Below are 16,765 nucleotides of genomic sequence, written 5' to 3'. Positions count from 1 at the left end.
CTGTGCTGACATACCTTGTTCTCTTGAAATATCTGGCTTATACCAGAACTTGGATGTGTCCTGGACAAATTTAACAGTCACATGTTTATCTGTTGTGTTTTCTGTAAAATAAAAGGGGAACAAGAAAAAAAAAAGCCAATAAATTCTATAAATAAAAAAAAAGTATTTTTTTACTGTTCTTTCCAATTCCTGATCACCTTCATTATTAAAAACCCTCACAATTAGAAAAAGACAATACAGAGAATCTCTGGACTGGTTTAGAACCAGCAAATGTTAACACTGTACACTAAGATTCCGAAAGCATTCTTCAAGTTTCACTTTACAAACCCCGTAAAATATTAAAGCCCCTTACATTCACAAAGCTGTATTAAATACAAAGCTTCTCAATGGGATCCAGGGAGTACAGTGTTCTTGGCATCAGCCTAGAAAGAGGCAGTGGGAAGCCAGCACTTATTAAAAGGAGTTGGACTCCACACCGCTCGCTTGTGGTTTGGCAGTTCAAAAGGTAGGCTGCTGCTGGATGACATCTAGGGAAGCAGAGATAGAATTCTGTTCTCTGAGTAACACATCCAAAGCCAAGGAACTGCTGCCACTTACTGCAAATATGCCAGTACTCTGGGCCATTTTTATTGCCACTGCCTTTCCTCCCCCCGCACTTTTATACCCGCCTAAATGCTTTCTATCAACATCTATGTATCAAAGGTCTTTTTCATTTGGTGCAGAGCCTACCTGGCACTGGGGAAATGCTTAACGTTTTTGAGAAATCTGGGAGGACATTTGGGAAGGGGATGCTGATTGTGCTTCCACTGTGGGGGCTGGAGAAGCCACTTGAAGAAGGTGATACAGAAGCAAAGGAACGGTCTCCTTCAGAGGACCGCTTTTTCTCTGGGAGAGGTGGCTGGGCATGCAGGTTCCCTCCATGATGCTGCTGAACCACACTGTTCTGGCTATTGTGTCCAGAGGCCACTGCAAGAAAGTTTTGTGTCAAAGAGCCATTGTCCTCGGCACTTGCCACTGGCGAGCTCATTGTTTTAGGACAGATGCCAGTACTGGCTATGAAAGTAGGTTGTTTCTCCTCTCGGGGGGAGCTACTGCTCCTGCTGCCCCCACTGTAGCTCAGGTAGGACCGGGCACTGCTGCTGACAGCAGGCTCTTGCTGTGGCTCTGCTGGTGAATTCTCCAGGCTGTTCAGGGTGACAACTTGCAGTTCTGGAGTTTGGAAACGAGTCAAGAGAGAGCCATCTTGCATGGTGTTTGAAAATTCAGAGGGCAGAAGGTAACCTCCTGGCTGCCTGCTGTTTCCCATTGAAAACTGTAGCGATGAGGAAGCTTTAGGGCTGCTTTCAAGCCAAGGAAGTTCTGGTGCAGAAGAGCTGTCAAAAAAAACACAATCCCAAATTGAACAGAAAAATAAAACAACAGTCACATCAGTCCCTTAAAAGGTCACCATACAAGTCATGCTGAATTGACCACTGCAAGCAGCAAACTGCCTCAGTGAGGACAAATCCTGAGAGTGCTCTGGGCTTGGTGATGCAGCTAGATCACCCACGCTGATCACTCACTTCTTTAGTGCAGGTCATTACTTTCTGCCTCATCTTACCTTCCAACTGGCCATGATGCCAGGACAGTTTCTGAGTTAGCACTATAAACCTGGCCATGAAATTAATCACAGCTAAACACTCCTTTACCCTGTTTGAGAGGGTTACTTATAATACAAACCTATTCGGTGAGGCTGTTCACAGCACTGCTTCACCCAGCAGTACTGCGGTGGTGAGCTGAAGTGCTACCTGGAAAGAGCAGGAGGATGAAAGGATTTCTTAAGCTGCAGCTGCCACCAAAGGCAGAGGTTAATGTAAGAAAGCTGCCACTGCCACAGCAGTTCTTACATGCAAAGCCTCTTATGTTCATGAAAAAAAAAAAGCCTGAAGTGGCAGTTATGCACCATCACACAATAAGTGAATGTCTATGATAAGAAGAACACAGTTGACAAGAACCAGCTCTTAGACCAGACCATTTGTATACATATAAAGATGCAGGCCCAGTGGTTAATTAATGTAGTGACAGAGTCTTTTTGTTGGATAGAATGAAGCATTTCAACAATAAACAGATTTTTCTACTGGGCAGTAATTCCATCTACTCGAGTAAAGAACAACAAATACCATTCTAAACAACACAAACTAAGCTTCTGATGGAACCAGCTGATAGAATTTTACCTTGTCACCTTGATTGTAAAAGTGAAATGTCCTTAGAGTGTAGCTGAAAACATTACAAGCAATAAAAATCAGAGAGAAGAAACTCATTTTGAGATGAAAAAAGAGCTGATGTAAGATATATTTTAAAAAAACACAGGGGGGGGGCAAGAGATTTTTACTTAAATGGCAACTGTGGAAACTGCTACCACTAGATTTGAACAGGTCCAAGTGGAAGTGCGATGGAGAAACCGAAGGGAAGCAAACAGAAGGTGGTATCGTTGCAACAGGAAAACAACCCACAGCTGCAGTGATCTTCTGAACATGGAAAACGGCAGGAAAGACATTTAGAAAGAAGGAACAGAGTTTTCTAGATGAAGTTTGAAGTAGGAATGTAAACTTGATAATGATGGCACAGCTGATAAGCTCTCAATTCATACGCACTCCTAATGAAATGTTACATTGCCTCCTCCTCAGGAAATGCTAACATACTTTGTTCAGGCTTATGATTCACATTCATGATCACAAGAAGAAAACATTCTTTCCCAGTCACTGATTGAAAAGGGAATCAATTAGGTGGGAAGATAAATAAAAGATAAATACCAGCATACTTGAAGTGCGCACAGAGAGTCTGACACACCAACAGTATTCCAAATACTTACTGTGAGAAAGGAGGCAATTATCCAAGAACAAGAATAGGATAATTAGCCACGAAGGAACGTTGCTGCATAGAGAAGGAATCCTAATCAGTTGCAGCGTAACACCTCATCTAAGAAGTAAATACAGGGCACAGCTATTGACTAGCACTTCATTGTCCTGCTCTTCTGAACCTTGTAACAGTAGGTTGGGTCTCCTCGTTTGTTTGATGTGTTTCCTGCTATTTCTCACTGAATTGTTTCAGTTGGAAAAGACCCCTTAAGGTCATCAAGTCCAACCATTCCCCACTCTACCAAGTCTGGTGATAAATCTCTGGCATTCTATGGTAGTAGGTCGAAAGAGGTTCTCCTCCCCTTCTACTCTGCCCTGGTGAGGCCACATCTGGAATACTGTGTCCAGTTCTGGGACCCTCAGTTCAAGAAGGACAGGGAATTGCTTGACAAGAGTCCAGCACAGAGCCACAAAGTTGGTAAGGGAGTGGAACATCTCCCTTACGAGGCAAGGCTGAGGGAGCTGGGACTCTTTAGCTTGGAGAGGAGAAGGCTGAGAGATGGCCTCATTAATGTTTATAAATATGTGAAAGGTGAGTTTTGGGAGGACAGAACCAACTCTTCTCCTGACAAGGGGCAATGGATGCAAGCTGGACCACAGAAGGTTCCATGTGAACATAAGGAAAAGCTTTTTCACTGCAGCAGGCTGCCCAGAGAGGTGTAGTCTCCCTCTCTGGAGACGTTCAAAACCAGCCTGGATGTGTTCCTGTGTTACCTAATCAAAGTGATCATATTCTGGCAGTTGGACTAGATGATCTTTCAAGGTTCCTTCCAACCCCTACCATTTTGTGATTCTGTGTGATTCTGCCTTTTTGAAACACCTCCAGGGATGGGGATTCAATCACCTCCTGGGGAGCATACTCCAGTGTTTTGAGAGCCCCGTTAGTCAAGAAGTTTCTTCTGAACTCCAACTTAAACATCCCCTGGGGCAGCCTGAGGTAATTTGTTCTATCACTTGTTACTAGGGTCTCTCCCCAGCCTCCTCTTCTCCAGGTCAAACAACCCCACTTCCTTCAGCTGCTCCTCACCACACCTGTTCTCCAGACCCTTCAACAGCTTCATTGGCCTTCTCTGGACACAGTGCAGCACCTCAGTATCTTTCTTCTAGTGAGAGGCCCAAAACTGAACCCAATGATCAAGGCGTGGCCTCACCAGTGCTGTAAGGTCCTTGGGACAGGGACTATTTTGTAAATTTATACTGTACAAGTTAACTGTTCAGGCTCTGGTGTAGAGCCCTACAAATACGAAATCATAGCATATCTCACTCTCCTGAGAGGTACTGAAGAAGCATGTAGATGTGATGCTTCAGGATATAGTTTAGAGGTCCTGGTAACTGGGTTACGGTTGGACTCAATAATCTTAAAGGTCTCTTCCAACCTTACTGATTCTATGATTAGCTCAAAAGCAGTCAGCTTTACTGACCAGAAATGGAGGTACTGCAGTGAAAAGAGTGCTCCCCACCTCTTGTATCCAACTTACTCCATGGGAAATTTCTTGAAGTGCTTTTCAGTATACCACTGGAGAAGCCAGTAAGGCACACACAGTAAAATATGAATGAGTTTGTGCTAGCAAAAGATAAAGTTACTGAACTATAAATTCCTATTTATTTTTGTATTCCTATTTCTCCACAAAGCTAACTGTGTCCCTGACAGCTGTGTATGTGGTAAATTCCATCTACTGGACAACATCATCGTTAAATGTCACAACCAAACCCAGAAGTCCTTAGATAAAGCTCTGCAATGAAGATTCAAGCAGTACATCTAGGCCATAAACTACAGTTAGAACAAAAACAACTAAATGACAAAGCTGAATCTTTTCCTACCTTTCTGCCCCTGGGACAGGGCTGTTACTTGAAACAGTACAGGAAGATGCAAAACAGCGCTGAAAGGAGGGATCTGTCTGCATGTTGGCCTTCAGCAAAGCAGGGTTAGTGCCCACAGTGCTGTCAGACGTCACCAGAGTGTGGCTAATGGCTTCTGTGTAACTTCGAGATTCTGCAGCAAAGGAAACAAAGTAAAAGGCACATTAGAAAAAAACAATCCCTCACATTTTTATGGACTTTGAACTGAAAGAAATGTTTATAAAACCATCTGGTGTTGTCTCAACAGGACTGTAAAAAAGAACTTTGTTTGTCTTGAGGAATAACATGTTGTTTCATGGTATTACGTTGATGGCTGGAAACATCCAACAGGACAAACAGCAGAGGTAATAAACATCACAGAATTGCACCACTCCTACTTTTGGGTCTGCTCTCCAGGGCACATTCTCTAGCCCAAAAGATGGGAACAGGCCCATCCCTTCCAAGTAATTTTGCATTCCACAGTGTTAGTCAGGTATGTCTACAAGTGTCCTGTGCAACTGCACACACAAGCATTGTGTGCTTCCACAATGAAGTGACAGAAAACTGAAGCACTCATTACGCCCACCCAGTCAGCCTGCTGCTGAATGGGGCAGGGACCTGATGGAAAGTGACAAGAGAAAACGCTGAGGTACTTAAAATCTTCCTTACCTCAGTCTTTACCAGTAAGAGAAGTGTTCAGGAATCTCAGGCCCCTGAGACCACAGTGAAAGAAACGAATCTTGGCAGAAGAGGACCAAGCAAAGAAACACTTAAACTGAATATATGTGAGCCCACTGGGGCCTGACAGATTGAACCCTCAAGAGCTGGGGGAGCTGTCTGGCAACACTGCAAGGCCACTCTTGGTAATTTTTAAAAGGTCATGATGACTGGAGGGTAAGCATCACTCCTATTTTCAAGAAGGGCATGAAGAATGATGCAGTGAACTGCAGGCTTGGGTAGCCTAACCTCAGTCTCTGGGGAGGTGACAGAGTAACTAACCCTGGAAATCATTTCCAATCACATGAAGGAAAAGCCTGTGATTGAGAGTTGTCAGTGTAGATTTACAACAAGGAAATCATATTATCCACTCTGATAACATTCTTCAGTGAACTGAGTAGCTCAGTTGCTACAAGAAATGGATGCTACTTATCTTGACTTCAGTAAGGCTTTTATCATGGCCTCCCACAGCATCCTCATAAATAAGCTGACAAAGCATGGGTTAGACAAGTGGACAGTGAGGTGGACTGAAAATTGACTGAATGACTGGGCCCAGAGGCTTGTACAAGCAAGCTGTAGCAAGTCCACTGGCAGGCAAGTCACTGGCATTATACCCCAGGGGTTGATACTAGGGCCAGCAAAGTCATTCCATCATCAAGAAGTTTGCAGACAACAGGAAAGTCTGAGGAGTGACTGGAAGTCAGCTCTGCAGGGAAAGTTCTGGTGGATGTCAAGCAAGCTGATCATGAGCCAGCAAGGCAACCTCACAGCAAAGGCAATCAGCAGTACTCTGCGCTGCACCAGAAAGAGTACTGCCAGCCGGTGAAAGGAGGTGATCCTTCCTCTCTGTTTAGTACTAGTGAGGTCACGTGTGGAGCTCTGTGCCCATTTTTGGGCTTCCCAGAACAAGAGAGACACAGACTTGCTCGAGCAAGTCCAGCAGAAGGCTACAAAGATGCCTGCAGCACTGCTTGGACTGGAGTATCTACCACAGGAACAGAGGCTGAGACAGCTGGGACTGCTCAGCCTGGTGAAAAGAAGGTTCAGGGGAATATTATCACTGTGTATAAAAACCTGATGACAGAGAATGCAGACGAGTGATCCAGTCTTCTCTCACATGAGGAGAAAAGGCCAGAGCTGGGCAGCACAGAGCAGCATGGGGTTCGGTTACCAATGCAGCTCCAAATTTCAGGTGTGACTTCGGTCACATCACAAAAAAATAACACAACAAAGCAACTGTAAGCTTTTCTTTTCTAACAGCTTGCAAATAGCATCAGACCAATTGGCTTACAAGTTGATTCAAGTCTGAATTAAGTCCAACTTAATTGTGATGGACATAAATACTATGGGATATACTTATGCATTTGGATGAGGAATCATGCAGATGCTCTTACTGGAGAGGTTTATACACTAACAGTTTAATCCCCTTCTTTACAGGTACAATTTAATAACCAGTGAAGCTTCAATGAGGATTGTATTTAATTATTCTAGTATCATCTAAAGCAACCCAACACCAATTTACATCAGCCCAGGTCCTACAGCACTGTTTTCTACTGCAGAAAAAGCCATGCACTATGACACTGCAAATGCCCGTGCACTTGAACAGCTTCATACCATACACCTGAATGGTCCCAGTGACCTCAGCCACTGCAGGACTGGAACCCATTAAGATGATCACAGACAAAACAATCTCTTAATTACTGTCTCTTGAGCAGACACGCTTCAGAAGATTGAGGGAGAAACAGAGAGAGGAAAGTTCTGGATCAGTTCCAGGCCTACAAGTTAAGATCATACTAACGCCTCTTTTCCATAAGGAAATCTTTCTAATGTGAAAAGCAGGAAGGTTCTCACTGTTTCCATGAGTGCTACTGAAACAAATTTATATAAAGCTTCTTTTCCTTTCAATTCATGGCAGTCTGGCTCTGCTATGACATGAATGAGGAGGGTACAAGGTACTTGAAAGAAATGCTTCAGATAAGGAAATCTGCCAATCAGTGTCCTGACTGAAAACTGCTGGAATTCTTCACATAGCATACATACTGTACAGAGCAAGTATTTAACTGGGTGAGGGAAACACTAGAAAACTGTGGCACTGTCTTTTAACCATATCCATTACTTCAGCTATACTCACACCTGCCAGAAAAAGCATCTTTAAGGAAATACTGCAGAAAAGTGTGTGGTGTGGGAGACTATGTACCTGTAATGTATCAGCTGTGTAACAGTCATTCTCACACTGGTGCAAACACAGCCAAGAAGCTGGCTGCATAAACCCACAGTCTGGGTCATACTCCTACTGAAATCAGTGGTGCTTGTTTACCCAAGTATTGACTGATTATTCAAGTATTATCAGGACTGATGACAAGCCTGAAGCAAGCATTTCAATACATAATAAAATATTACTTTGGCTTAACTATCATACAAGAAAAAGCTGATTAGTTGCAGGTGGGTTGCCTGACCTAATGTTGTACACCTAAAGACTACTAGTGCCTCTCCAGAAACACAAGATTCACCAGGCTAAAACCAGATGAATCTACTGTTGGAGGGAGTCCAAAAGAGGGCCACAAGGATGATCCAAGGGCTGGAGCACCTCTGCTATGAGGACAGGTTGAAGGAGCTGTGGTTGTTCATCCTGGAGAAGAGAAGACTCCAGGTGGACCTTAGAGCTGCCTTCCAATACCTGAAGGGATTCTACAGGAATACTGCACAGGGACTTTTCATGAGGGTGTCTAGCAACAGAACTAGGGAGAATGGTTTTAAGCTGTGGGAGATTTGGTTTAGACTGGACCTCAGGAAGAAGTTCTTCAGTATGAGGGTGGTGAGCCTCTGGAATAAGTTGCCCATTGTGGCTGTGGATGTCTCCTCCCTAGAGGTGTTTAAAGCCAGACTGGATGAAGCCTTGGGCAACCAAGTCTAGTTAAGAGGCATCCCTGCCCATGGCAGGGGCATTGGAGTAGATGATCTCTGAGGTCCCCTCCAACCTAAGTCATTCTAGGACTCTATGACACTGAAAGCAGCATCTGTAAAACAAAATAGCCTAAGCACAGCAGACATCTCTCGTCTCTGCACATGAATCTTCAGATGCTTCCCAATTATAATGCAGGTTGAGACTGACCCTGTTACCATACGAGAGAAGTTACTGTCCTCTCTGCAGGCAGAGGAATGATGATGACAACCTTCAGGCTTGTTTTCCTGCCTCTGTTCTCTAGCTGGGAGTCACTGGATGCCAGTTACCAAGAGCCTGGGGGTAGGAAGGGGAGTGGCACTCCTTCTGAAATAGTTTAAAATCTTCTGGCACTCTAATGTGACCTCACCTATGTGTACAAGAGTTCATCTAAAACATTTACACAACAAAGTCCTCTCCTGCTTCCCAACCATAAGGGCACTTGTACAGAGAAATGGACCAAGACTTGATTCTTCCCAGTTTCAGACCTTGGACTGTTGCCATTACCTTTGGAGTACCAAAGGCTGGGTGAGGAAAGGACTGCTGGTAAGCTCAGGGATGCAGCATTTATTTTCACTCCCCTTTTGCACAGGTGTAAAATACTAACCCAGAGCTGGAAAGCCACTGGCAGGAAAGCATGGAACCTGTAGAGAGAACACCAACTCTCTGCAACTGTTCCCTGGCTAGAAACAAGACTATCTGAAAGGCACTTCCCATGAAAGCAGATTTGTTTATATTTCAATCAAAACCAAGCTTGCTGAATATTTCAGCTATGTCCTCTCCATTGTCTGCAGCAGAGTCCACACATTAGGGGTGGCTGTTAACCCTTTAGCTCACAGAATCGTTAACTAAGGACAACCTCAGAGCTTCTACAGGATTTTTGTATATGCTTGCAGGCCACTACAAAAGCTACACCATTAAGAGAACACTGACAATGTGAAAATTTAGCTCTCCAGTTAAAGAAGAGACATGACAAAATCAGGATCATTCCTGTTCATGTCTCTTCATGCACCTGAGTCAGACTTGCATACCTACATTTACCATCCCTGATCAACTTTACAGGCAGAAGTGAGGTGAGGAAATGGACTCTGCATCATACACTGCTGAAAAGTGACACTGAGGGAGAAAACAAATGCTGTGGTGCCCACATGAAAGGCAGAAAAATATCCCACTTCCTCTTCTTCTCTCCCATTTGGCAGCAAAGAGCAATTACCTGCAGAAATTGCAAGCTTCTTTCAGTTGTAAGTGGGAACTCCTGAATGTGCCTGGAACACAGCCATGCAAAGATGGTATACTCAAGTTGTGTATTAATCCACTACATCTGTTAAAACAACAACAGCAAAAGAAGCCTGAAAAAAACCAAACCAATCAAAAAATCCCAGAGTGGCTTAACCCACTCCATAGTCCAGATAAAAGATACATAAAAGATTTTCTTTTCCTTATAGCACCTGAAGGGCAAAATCACCTCATATAGTTGGAGGTGATGGTCCAGCAGTGGCAGGGAAGTGAAAGGATCACAGAATGTTCAGGGTTGAAACTCTGGAGATCATTGAGTCCAACACCCCCTGCCAGAGCAGGGCCATATAACCATATAATCTAGTGCAGGTCACACAGGAACACATCCAGATGGGACAGAAAGTAACAGTCATTCCATCTGTGTTCTAAGAGCTTCTCCTCTGTTTCTGTCTTTGTAGTTCTTTTTGTGAGAATGTGATAGCTAACCTGCATTGCATGAGCTTGAAAACTTCAGTCAAGATCCTCAGTTACATCTTTGGAGAAAAATGAGGTCTAAGTTCCTGTTCCACACCCAAATCCCTCAGGTGACTACATCTTAACTAGCTCAGGCCAGTCTAAAAGCTGAACAGAAAAGCATATCACTCTAAAGCAAGCCAAAGTGACCAAGCCATTGACAACCCCACACAGCCAGCAGAAGGATAAGAAGCTCTGCAACACCTCTGAATTTCACAGTCTGTTTCTTGATCTGATGAAGCCTTGAAGCTTCTGACAGCTTCAGCAATGATGAGAGATCCAGCCTCACAAAAGACTTGCAGATGTGGCCGTGAAACACTCCTTGCACCCACACTCTCATTTGTGCCCAGGTACCAACCTTGGCTTCCCCCTCTCCCTGTTGGCAGCAACAGCTGATGGACCCACTCCTTCAGACAGATTTCCTGACAAACACATCCAGCATGGACAGAACTGAAGGCATTTAGGAATGTAATGGAAGGCTGGTACCTTCTCTATACAGGAAAAGTAATTTGTTTGTTGTTTGTTTTGGATGGTTGCATTCTCCTAGGACTTGTCCTACCAGAAAAGCATTCTCAAGAACTTCTTCCCTTGGAAACACCCCTTAAAAAAAGACCAAATTAAAAATCACTCAGTAGTCCCCAGCATTCACCAAAAACTCCACGGCTCTTTGCAGGTTGGCATTCAGCTGGCTCCAACTGCCATTTCCAGAGTACATCACTGCCAAAGTAAACTCCATCACGGAGCTGAGCTGTTCATCCCTCCCCACATCTAGGTCAGCTGTTTCTATGACAATAGTTTCTGCTGATGTAATTTTACTTTTTCCAGGAGCTCAAGAGCCAAAAGACAGTCATGTCCCTTTTCCAAAGTAAATTGTATTACTTGGTAAGCAAGTTACTCCACCGTTCACCTGACTGTCTTGCAGAAGAAGGTCTTGCTGGACCTTGTCCTCACCAACAAGGGTGGGGCTGGTGAGCAATGTGAAACTTAAGGGCAGCCCTGGCTGCAGTGACCATGAAATGAAAATTTAAGACCCCCAAGGCATCAAAATGAGTGCAAATCAAGCTCACTCCTCTGAACTTCAATAGAGCAGACTTCGTCCTCTTCAGGGATCTGCTTGGCAGAGCATCACAGGATAAACCCCTGGAGGTTAAGTGAGGCCCAAGACAGCTGGTCAATACTCAAAGACCGTCCCCTCCAAGCCCAAGAGCAGTGCATCTCAAGATGGAAGGCGGCAGACAAGAGTGCCAGGAGGCCAAGATGGATGAACAAGGTGCTCCTGGGCACAAAAGGCGAGTCTATAAGCAATGGAAGCAATACATACCTATGCATACATACAATTACATACCCATTGGCACTGTAAGGTACTTACGGTGTAATCATTTTCCTTTTCACTCCCTCTCCTGCTTTTCCAAAGGTTAAGGCTCCAAAATTAGTAAGAGAGACTGAGATAATGTCCAAACTTTCTTGCTTTCAGTCAGTCTGCGGACTGTTGGCTTTAATGCAACTTTGGCTTGTGATATCTCCTATCTTCTTCTTTCAACTTCACAGAAATACAGTGAACAGGCAGAACAAAACCCTGCAACTATACAGGCTGGGATCCAACTGGGAATTAGCTCTGCTGAAAAGGATCAGGAGCTGCACTGAGTATCAGGCTGAAAGAGTCTTTGCTTTGCCCTCCTCCCAAAAGGCATACTGAGCTACAGCAGAGGGAACACAGCCAGAAGATCAAAGAAAGCTGGTTATTACCCCTCCCTATTTAATGTTTGGAAAGATTCACCTGGAATACTAAACTAAGTTTCAGGGCACTCTTTCAGGAACATGAGAAACTGGAAGGAATCCAGTGGAAGGCTACCAAGATGACGCGGGGCCTTGTTCACATGACCCATAACAACAGGATGATGGAATGGAGATTGTTTAGACTGGAGAAGAAAAGCAACTAGATGGATAATCTAGAAACTACTAGAAGAGTGTCTCTTCTCTACCAGAAGAAACAACAGAGCAAAATTCTTCTCAGTAGTGACAGAAAAAAGTAAGTTGGGGAAATTCTCACAGGAATTGGATACCAAGAGGCATGGTTTAGGACAAGACTCAGTTGAGTTAGGTAATGGTTGGACTCAATGACCTTAAAGGGCTTTTCCAGCCAAAATTAAGCAATTCTATGAAAGTAAAAGGAGCTTGCAACAGTGCAATGCAATGCAAGAGTGGAAGAGGTTAACCAGGGTTGGGGTGGAACCTCCATTAGGAAGGGTTTCCCTGACTCAGACAAAGCATGATTCAATACTTGTGATGGTCCTGTTCTGAGTACCAGGTTGAACTATCAATCCCAAACACGATTTCTGTCTTTCTATGGTAACATTAATTTCATGTAGAAGAATGTAACACAATCATTTCCAAACTTTTTCAGTTGCATATTTCATCACTAAGAAATTTCCTAAGACATCCCAAGAAGGATCTTGGTGGTGTATGTGTTACATCTTTGGCTCATACAACAAACACAACCATGTGGTGGCTGACAACCTGGGAAATAAAGCAGCAAATCTGGAGAGGCAGTAAAGCATTTCTCAGAGACATTTATTTGGTGGAAGAAAAGAACACACTCAACAGTTAGAACCCAAACTGCTAGCAATTAAAGGTAAGCAACACTGCAGTACTGAATGCTTCTAACTTCATGCCATTATCTATTGCAAGTGTTTAGAAAGCATTCACCTTGCCTTATAACAGGCTTTAAATCGCCCCTGCTGCCCCTTGAAGAAATTCCCTTGTCACAGCAGCAACTCTCCCCAGCAAGCACTGGCTGAGCAAGGCTGGCACTTTGCCACCTCTGCTGGAGACTCTGGCCTGTTGGCAAGTTGTATGACAAGAGTGGGTGCACACTGTGACGTTCCCGTGTCCCAACGACTTCTAGCTACCATAACGGCCCACAGAGGCTCCTGCCAGTAACAAACACAGCCTCTGAAGCTGTGCCAGGGAGGCAGCTTATCTCCAGGCAGCTCTAGGATCAGGGAATGAATTGCATTTACTCTCTGCCCCTGGCTGCACAGGGTTAAATATCAAAAGGACGACTTAGCAGACCTCACTTCCCCCCATTCACAGGCCCTGCCCCGAAGATCTTACAGGCCTGCTTCTTTTCTACTGAGGAAATAGCCATTCCATTGACAGACCCTTACACCCTTTCACAGACACTTGGGAGCACACATTCATTCAAAAATACCAAAATGCATGGAACTCAAGAATTGGTGAACAACATTTGAAATAGCATGTCTTCAAAGCAGTTAAGATTCTTATCAAGCCTTTCTGAAGGACTTCCTTACCCTAATTTTATTTTTCCCCAAATAGTACTAGAAAAAAAGGAAAACCAAACAAAACCCCCACTTCCCCGGGGGACTAAAGCAATCAGTTGCACATGTCTTCTCATGTATTTTAAAAGACCTAGCAGATGCTCTGCTATTGACTTTAAGCATAGCTTTGCAGCCTTAGGAATGCAAATCAGCTGTGGAGGCATCTCCTCAAACCATCCGGGTCACAGGCAAACATGAAATGTGACATTTAGTAAAACATTCTCGAGGAGAGAGACGCAGTCAGTTCACAATGCATAAACAAGAGCACCACTATTCTGCTTTTAAGGACAGCAGACCATACAATGATGAACAAAACCAAACCAAATGAAACAGTCACAATATAATTATCATGCCTGCACTAAGTTTTCACAGCAAATCGGTCCAGTGACTTTATAGAGGCAGGCGATTCTATTCTTATCGCGGTTTACCTCATAATGGAATTTCAGATATTCACACTGCTGGATAGGACAGTTTTCATCAAACTGGAATAGTTTTAGAGGAGGAAAAAGCCACTGGAAATCAGAAGTGCACAAACTGGTACCTTCAAAACGAACAGCAATGCTTTTTCAGGCAGAATGCCCTGGGAGACCAAGTACTTTCCAAGAAAAGGGTAGTATGTCTGTCCTCTGCTCTTAAGTTCGTTAGCTATTAAAATTGCTTGAAATGTGCAGTGTGCAGGTCCAGGTTGCCTGTGCCCAACTAAAAAACCCAATTTGTGCCTGCAGACAGATCCACTCCAAAGTCAATACAAAGGTGGCAAGGGTGGGGATGGGGTGGGTGGCACAAATTGGAGCAAGCATTGAGAGAAGGAAGGGTATGAGCTCGGGGCTGACTTACTGGTGTTCCTGGAAAGCAAGCACCAAGACTCATCAGTGAAATTTTCCATTTCATGGTATAATCTTATTTACTATTCCTAAAACCAGGAAAGGGAAAAGGAGGAGTTTAAGCTTCCTCTTTTCCTGTCTTAGTCCAGTTCCCTGGAGCCAGCAAGAACCAGAGAGGTCCAGGCATGCAGTTTTTCCTGTCTGAGGAATACTTACCTAACAAGATTGGAATGGATGCAATCAAACTGATGTTCTGACCGCCTACTGAGTCTCACCTTGGTCCCATTCTTCTACCATCCAAAAAATTCCAAAATGTGACCCTCTTTTGACATGTTTACTCTTCCAGAGTCACTGCCCTCCAGAACAAACCAACAAGCCAACTCCCTGCAGCCTTAACACCAAAAGCAAGAGCCACCTCTTAGGCTTGAACAGCATACCTGAACTATTTTCATTTTAAAACCAGAAAAGGAACTGATTTTTCAGAAGCTGCTTTTAACAATCAGGAATTAAAACAGGCAAAACCAGACTCAGCTCAGGTTAATTTTAGTGTTGGTCAGTATCACATAAAGGACTGGCAAGTGGATGAGGTGTTTTCTTGGTCTGCCCCTTAAAAACTGTGATTCAGTAACTCTCTTTCTAGGGCTGCAGTCCTTAACACAAGCATCTGCTGCTACTGACTTAAGAGAAAAGTTGTTTGCATTAAGGCCCTAAGATTTAGGATGTTTAAAGCATTCTACTGCATCCCGTCCATCACATCATGCAGAGCTGGCTGCTCTGAGTCTGTATTTGGATGGAAATTTCAGATCTAGAGTAAGAAAGCAAGAATATTTCACGTGTACTGGCTGAATGAGCAGAATCACTCTGCGTGTGCTACTGCCACAGTACACTGCTTTTCTCATTAAGCAAGAGAATAGGAAAACTAGGAGATACTCCTTTTTCAGGAAAGGCTTCTATTTACAAGGCCTGTTTATTTTTCGTGCTTTTGCAAGGAAACTGAATGCTGCTCTAACTCCTCGGTGTGGGGGGGAGGAAGAGTCAGTGTGGACAAAGCTTTTGCACAAAGTCAGCAATTACAGATGTTCCAGGAACAGAGTTACAGAGAAAGAAAGAGCACCCACCAAAACAAGACACAAAAAAACAGAAAACCCCAACAACAACAACAAAATCAAACAAACAAAATAACCCACCACCATACACAAAAAACTTTAAGTCTTCCTCAGCAGAAAAACCCACCTCACAAAGCTCATGAACGTCTGATCCCTTAGCAATCCAGAAAAAGCTCATACTGACAGAATTCCTGGTCTGCAAAGTTTTTTCAGTGTCCCTGCAGACTCCAGACGTTGCTACACAAAGCCTAATTCTTCCCTTGCTGCTTCTCAAGAGTTTGCGACCGACCCCGGCGCACCCGTATACTCTTCAAGCCCCGCGGGCCGTCCTGCCCGCCCGGCTGCGGCCAGCTCCGACACCTCGTCGCCACGGCGGCTGGGCGTACGCCCGCTGTGTGTGCGGGCTCTGCCCGCCCGGCTGCCGCCTGCGCCGCTCCGGGCAGCCGCGCCACAGGACCCAGCGGATCGCTTCGGGGAAGGCGGCCAGTGAGACACAAATGAGTTCTCAGAAAATGAGTTCTCAGGCCGAGGGGAACACACATGCACACAAAAAGGAGAGTGAGAGCAGGGAGCCAAGCACGTACCTGTGGAAGCCATCACGACAGAGCTCCTTCACGGAGCGCCGCCCGAGCAGAGCCTCCGTCCCGTTCCGCCGAGCCCGTCGCACCGCATGCTGCCCGCAGTCAGGGCAGCCCGGCCGCTGGGCCCGCTGGCACTCCGGGCAGGGGCTTCACAAAAGCCATTTCCCAGCTCTGACACCATCCGCTCTGCTCTGCGCCTCACAGATTCACAGCCAAGAGACTCCCGCTGCCTGCCGATGAAGAAGCCCGGGCTGCCGTTCTCGGTGCAGCCGCAGCCCGCTCCAGCCAGGCAGGAAACCATTCCCCGAGCGCTCCTCACCCAGCCCGCCAGTTCCGCGCACCCCTCTCTGTTGACTCCACCTCAGGCGGAGCGCATTCCCGCCCCAGTCCCGGCCCCACCGCCCCCCGCAGCGCCGCGCACGGCGCATCCTCCGCTCGACTCCGCACAGCACCAGGAAGCACAGCGGTGACCAGCAGCTCATTGCCCTTCTCAGCCTCCCCGCACACCATCCGCAGCGGGCTTTGCTCGCCCCGGGGCTTTGATTTTTTGTTGCCAAGCTGTTTTTATTGGTTTGGGGCTGTTTGGATTTTAAATCAGCTGCCCAGTTCCCCCAGCACCTCAGCAGAGCTCACAGGTTTGTTTCTCTCAGCCGCAGAGAACCAACAGATGGGTGCTTCTTCATGTGGTCCACGGCCCAGCTGCCCTGCAATACCAAACTGGCACAGCACTCTCTGATAAATTTAGCAGCCAGAGTTCTGAACAAAGCCTGACT

The 16,765-nt window shown here is 45.2% G+C and overlaps 1 protein-coding gene across 1 annotated transcript in view; it reads right to left on the bottom strand.

Annotated features, from left to right (window-relative positions):
* The window catches only part of TNS3 (tensin 3), a 111,971-nt gene that overhangs the window by 20,178 nt on the left and 75,028 nt on the right, over positions 1-16,765 (bottom strand). Inside the window, exons 18-20 of the mRNA XM_054160963.1 lie at positions 4,719-4,890; positions 730-1,373; positions 15-101 (exon numbers count right to left, since the gene is read on the bottom strand). Coding sequence (XP_054016938.1) covers positions 15-101; positions 730-1,373; positions 4,719-4,890 — 903 coding nt within the window. The remainder of the gene's footprint in view (positions 1-14; positions 102-729; positions 1,374-4,718; positions 4,891-16,765) is intronic.

The sequence above is a fragment of the Dryobates pubescens genome, chromosome 4 (genome assembly GCF_014839835.1).
Source record: "Dryobates pubescens isolate bDryPub1 chromosome 4, bDryPub1.pri, whole genome shotgun sequence".
NCBI lineage: Eukaryota > Metazoa > Chordata > Aves > Piciformes > Picidae > Dryobates > Dryobates pubescens.
Note: the sequence above shows the minus strand (reverse complement) of the source record. Positions and strands in the feature narration are given on the sequence as shown.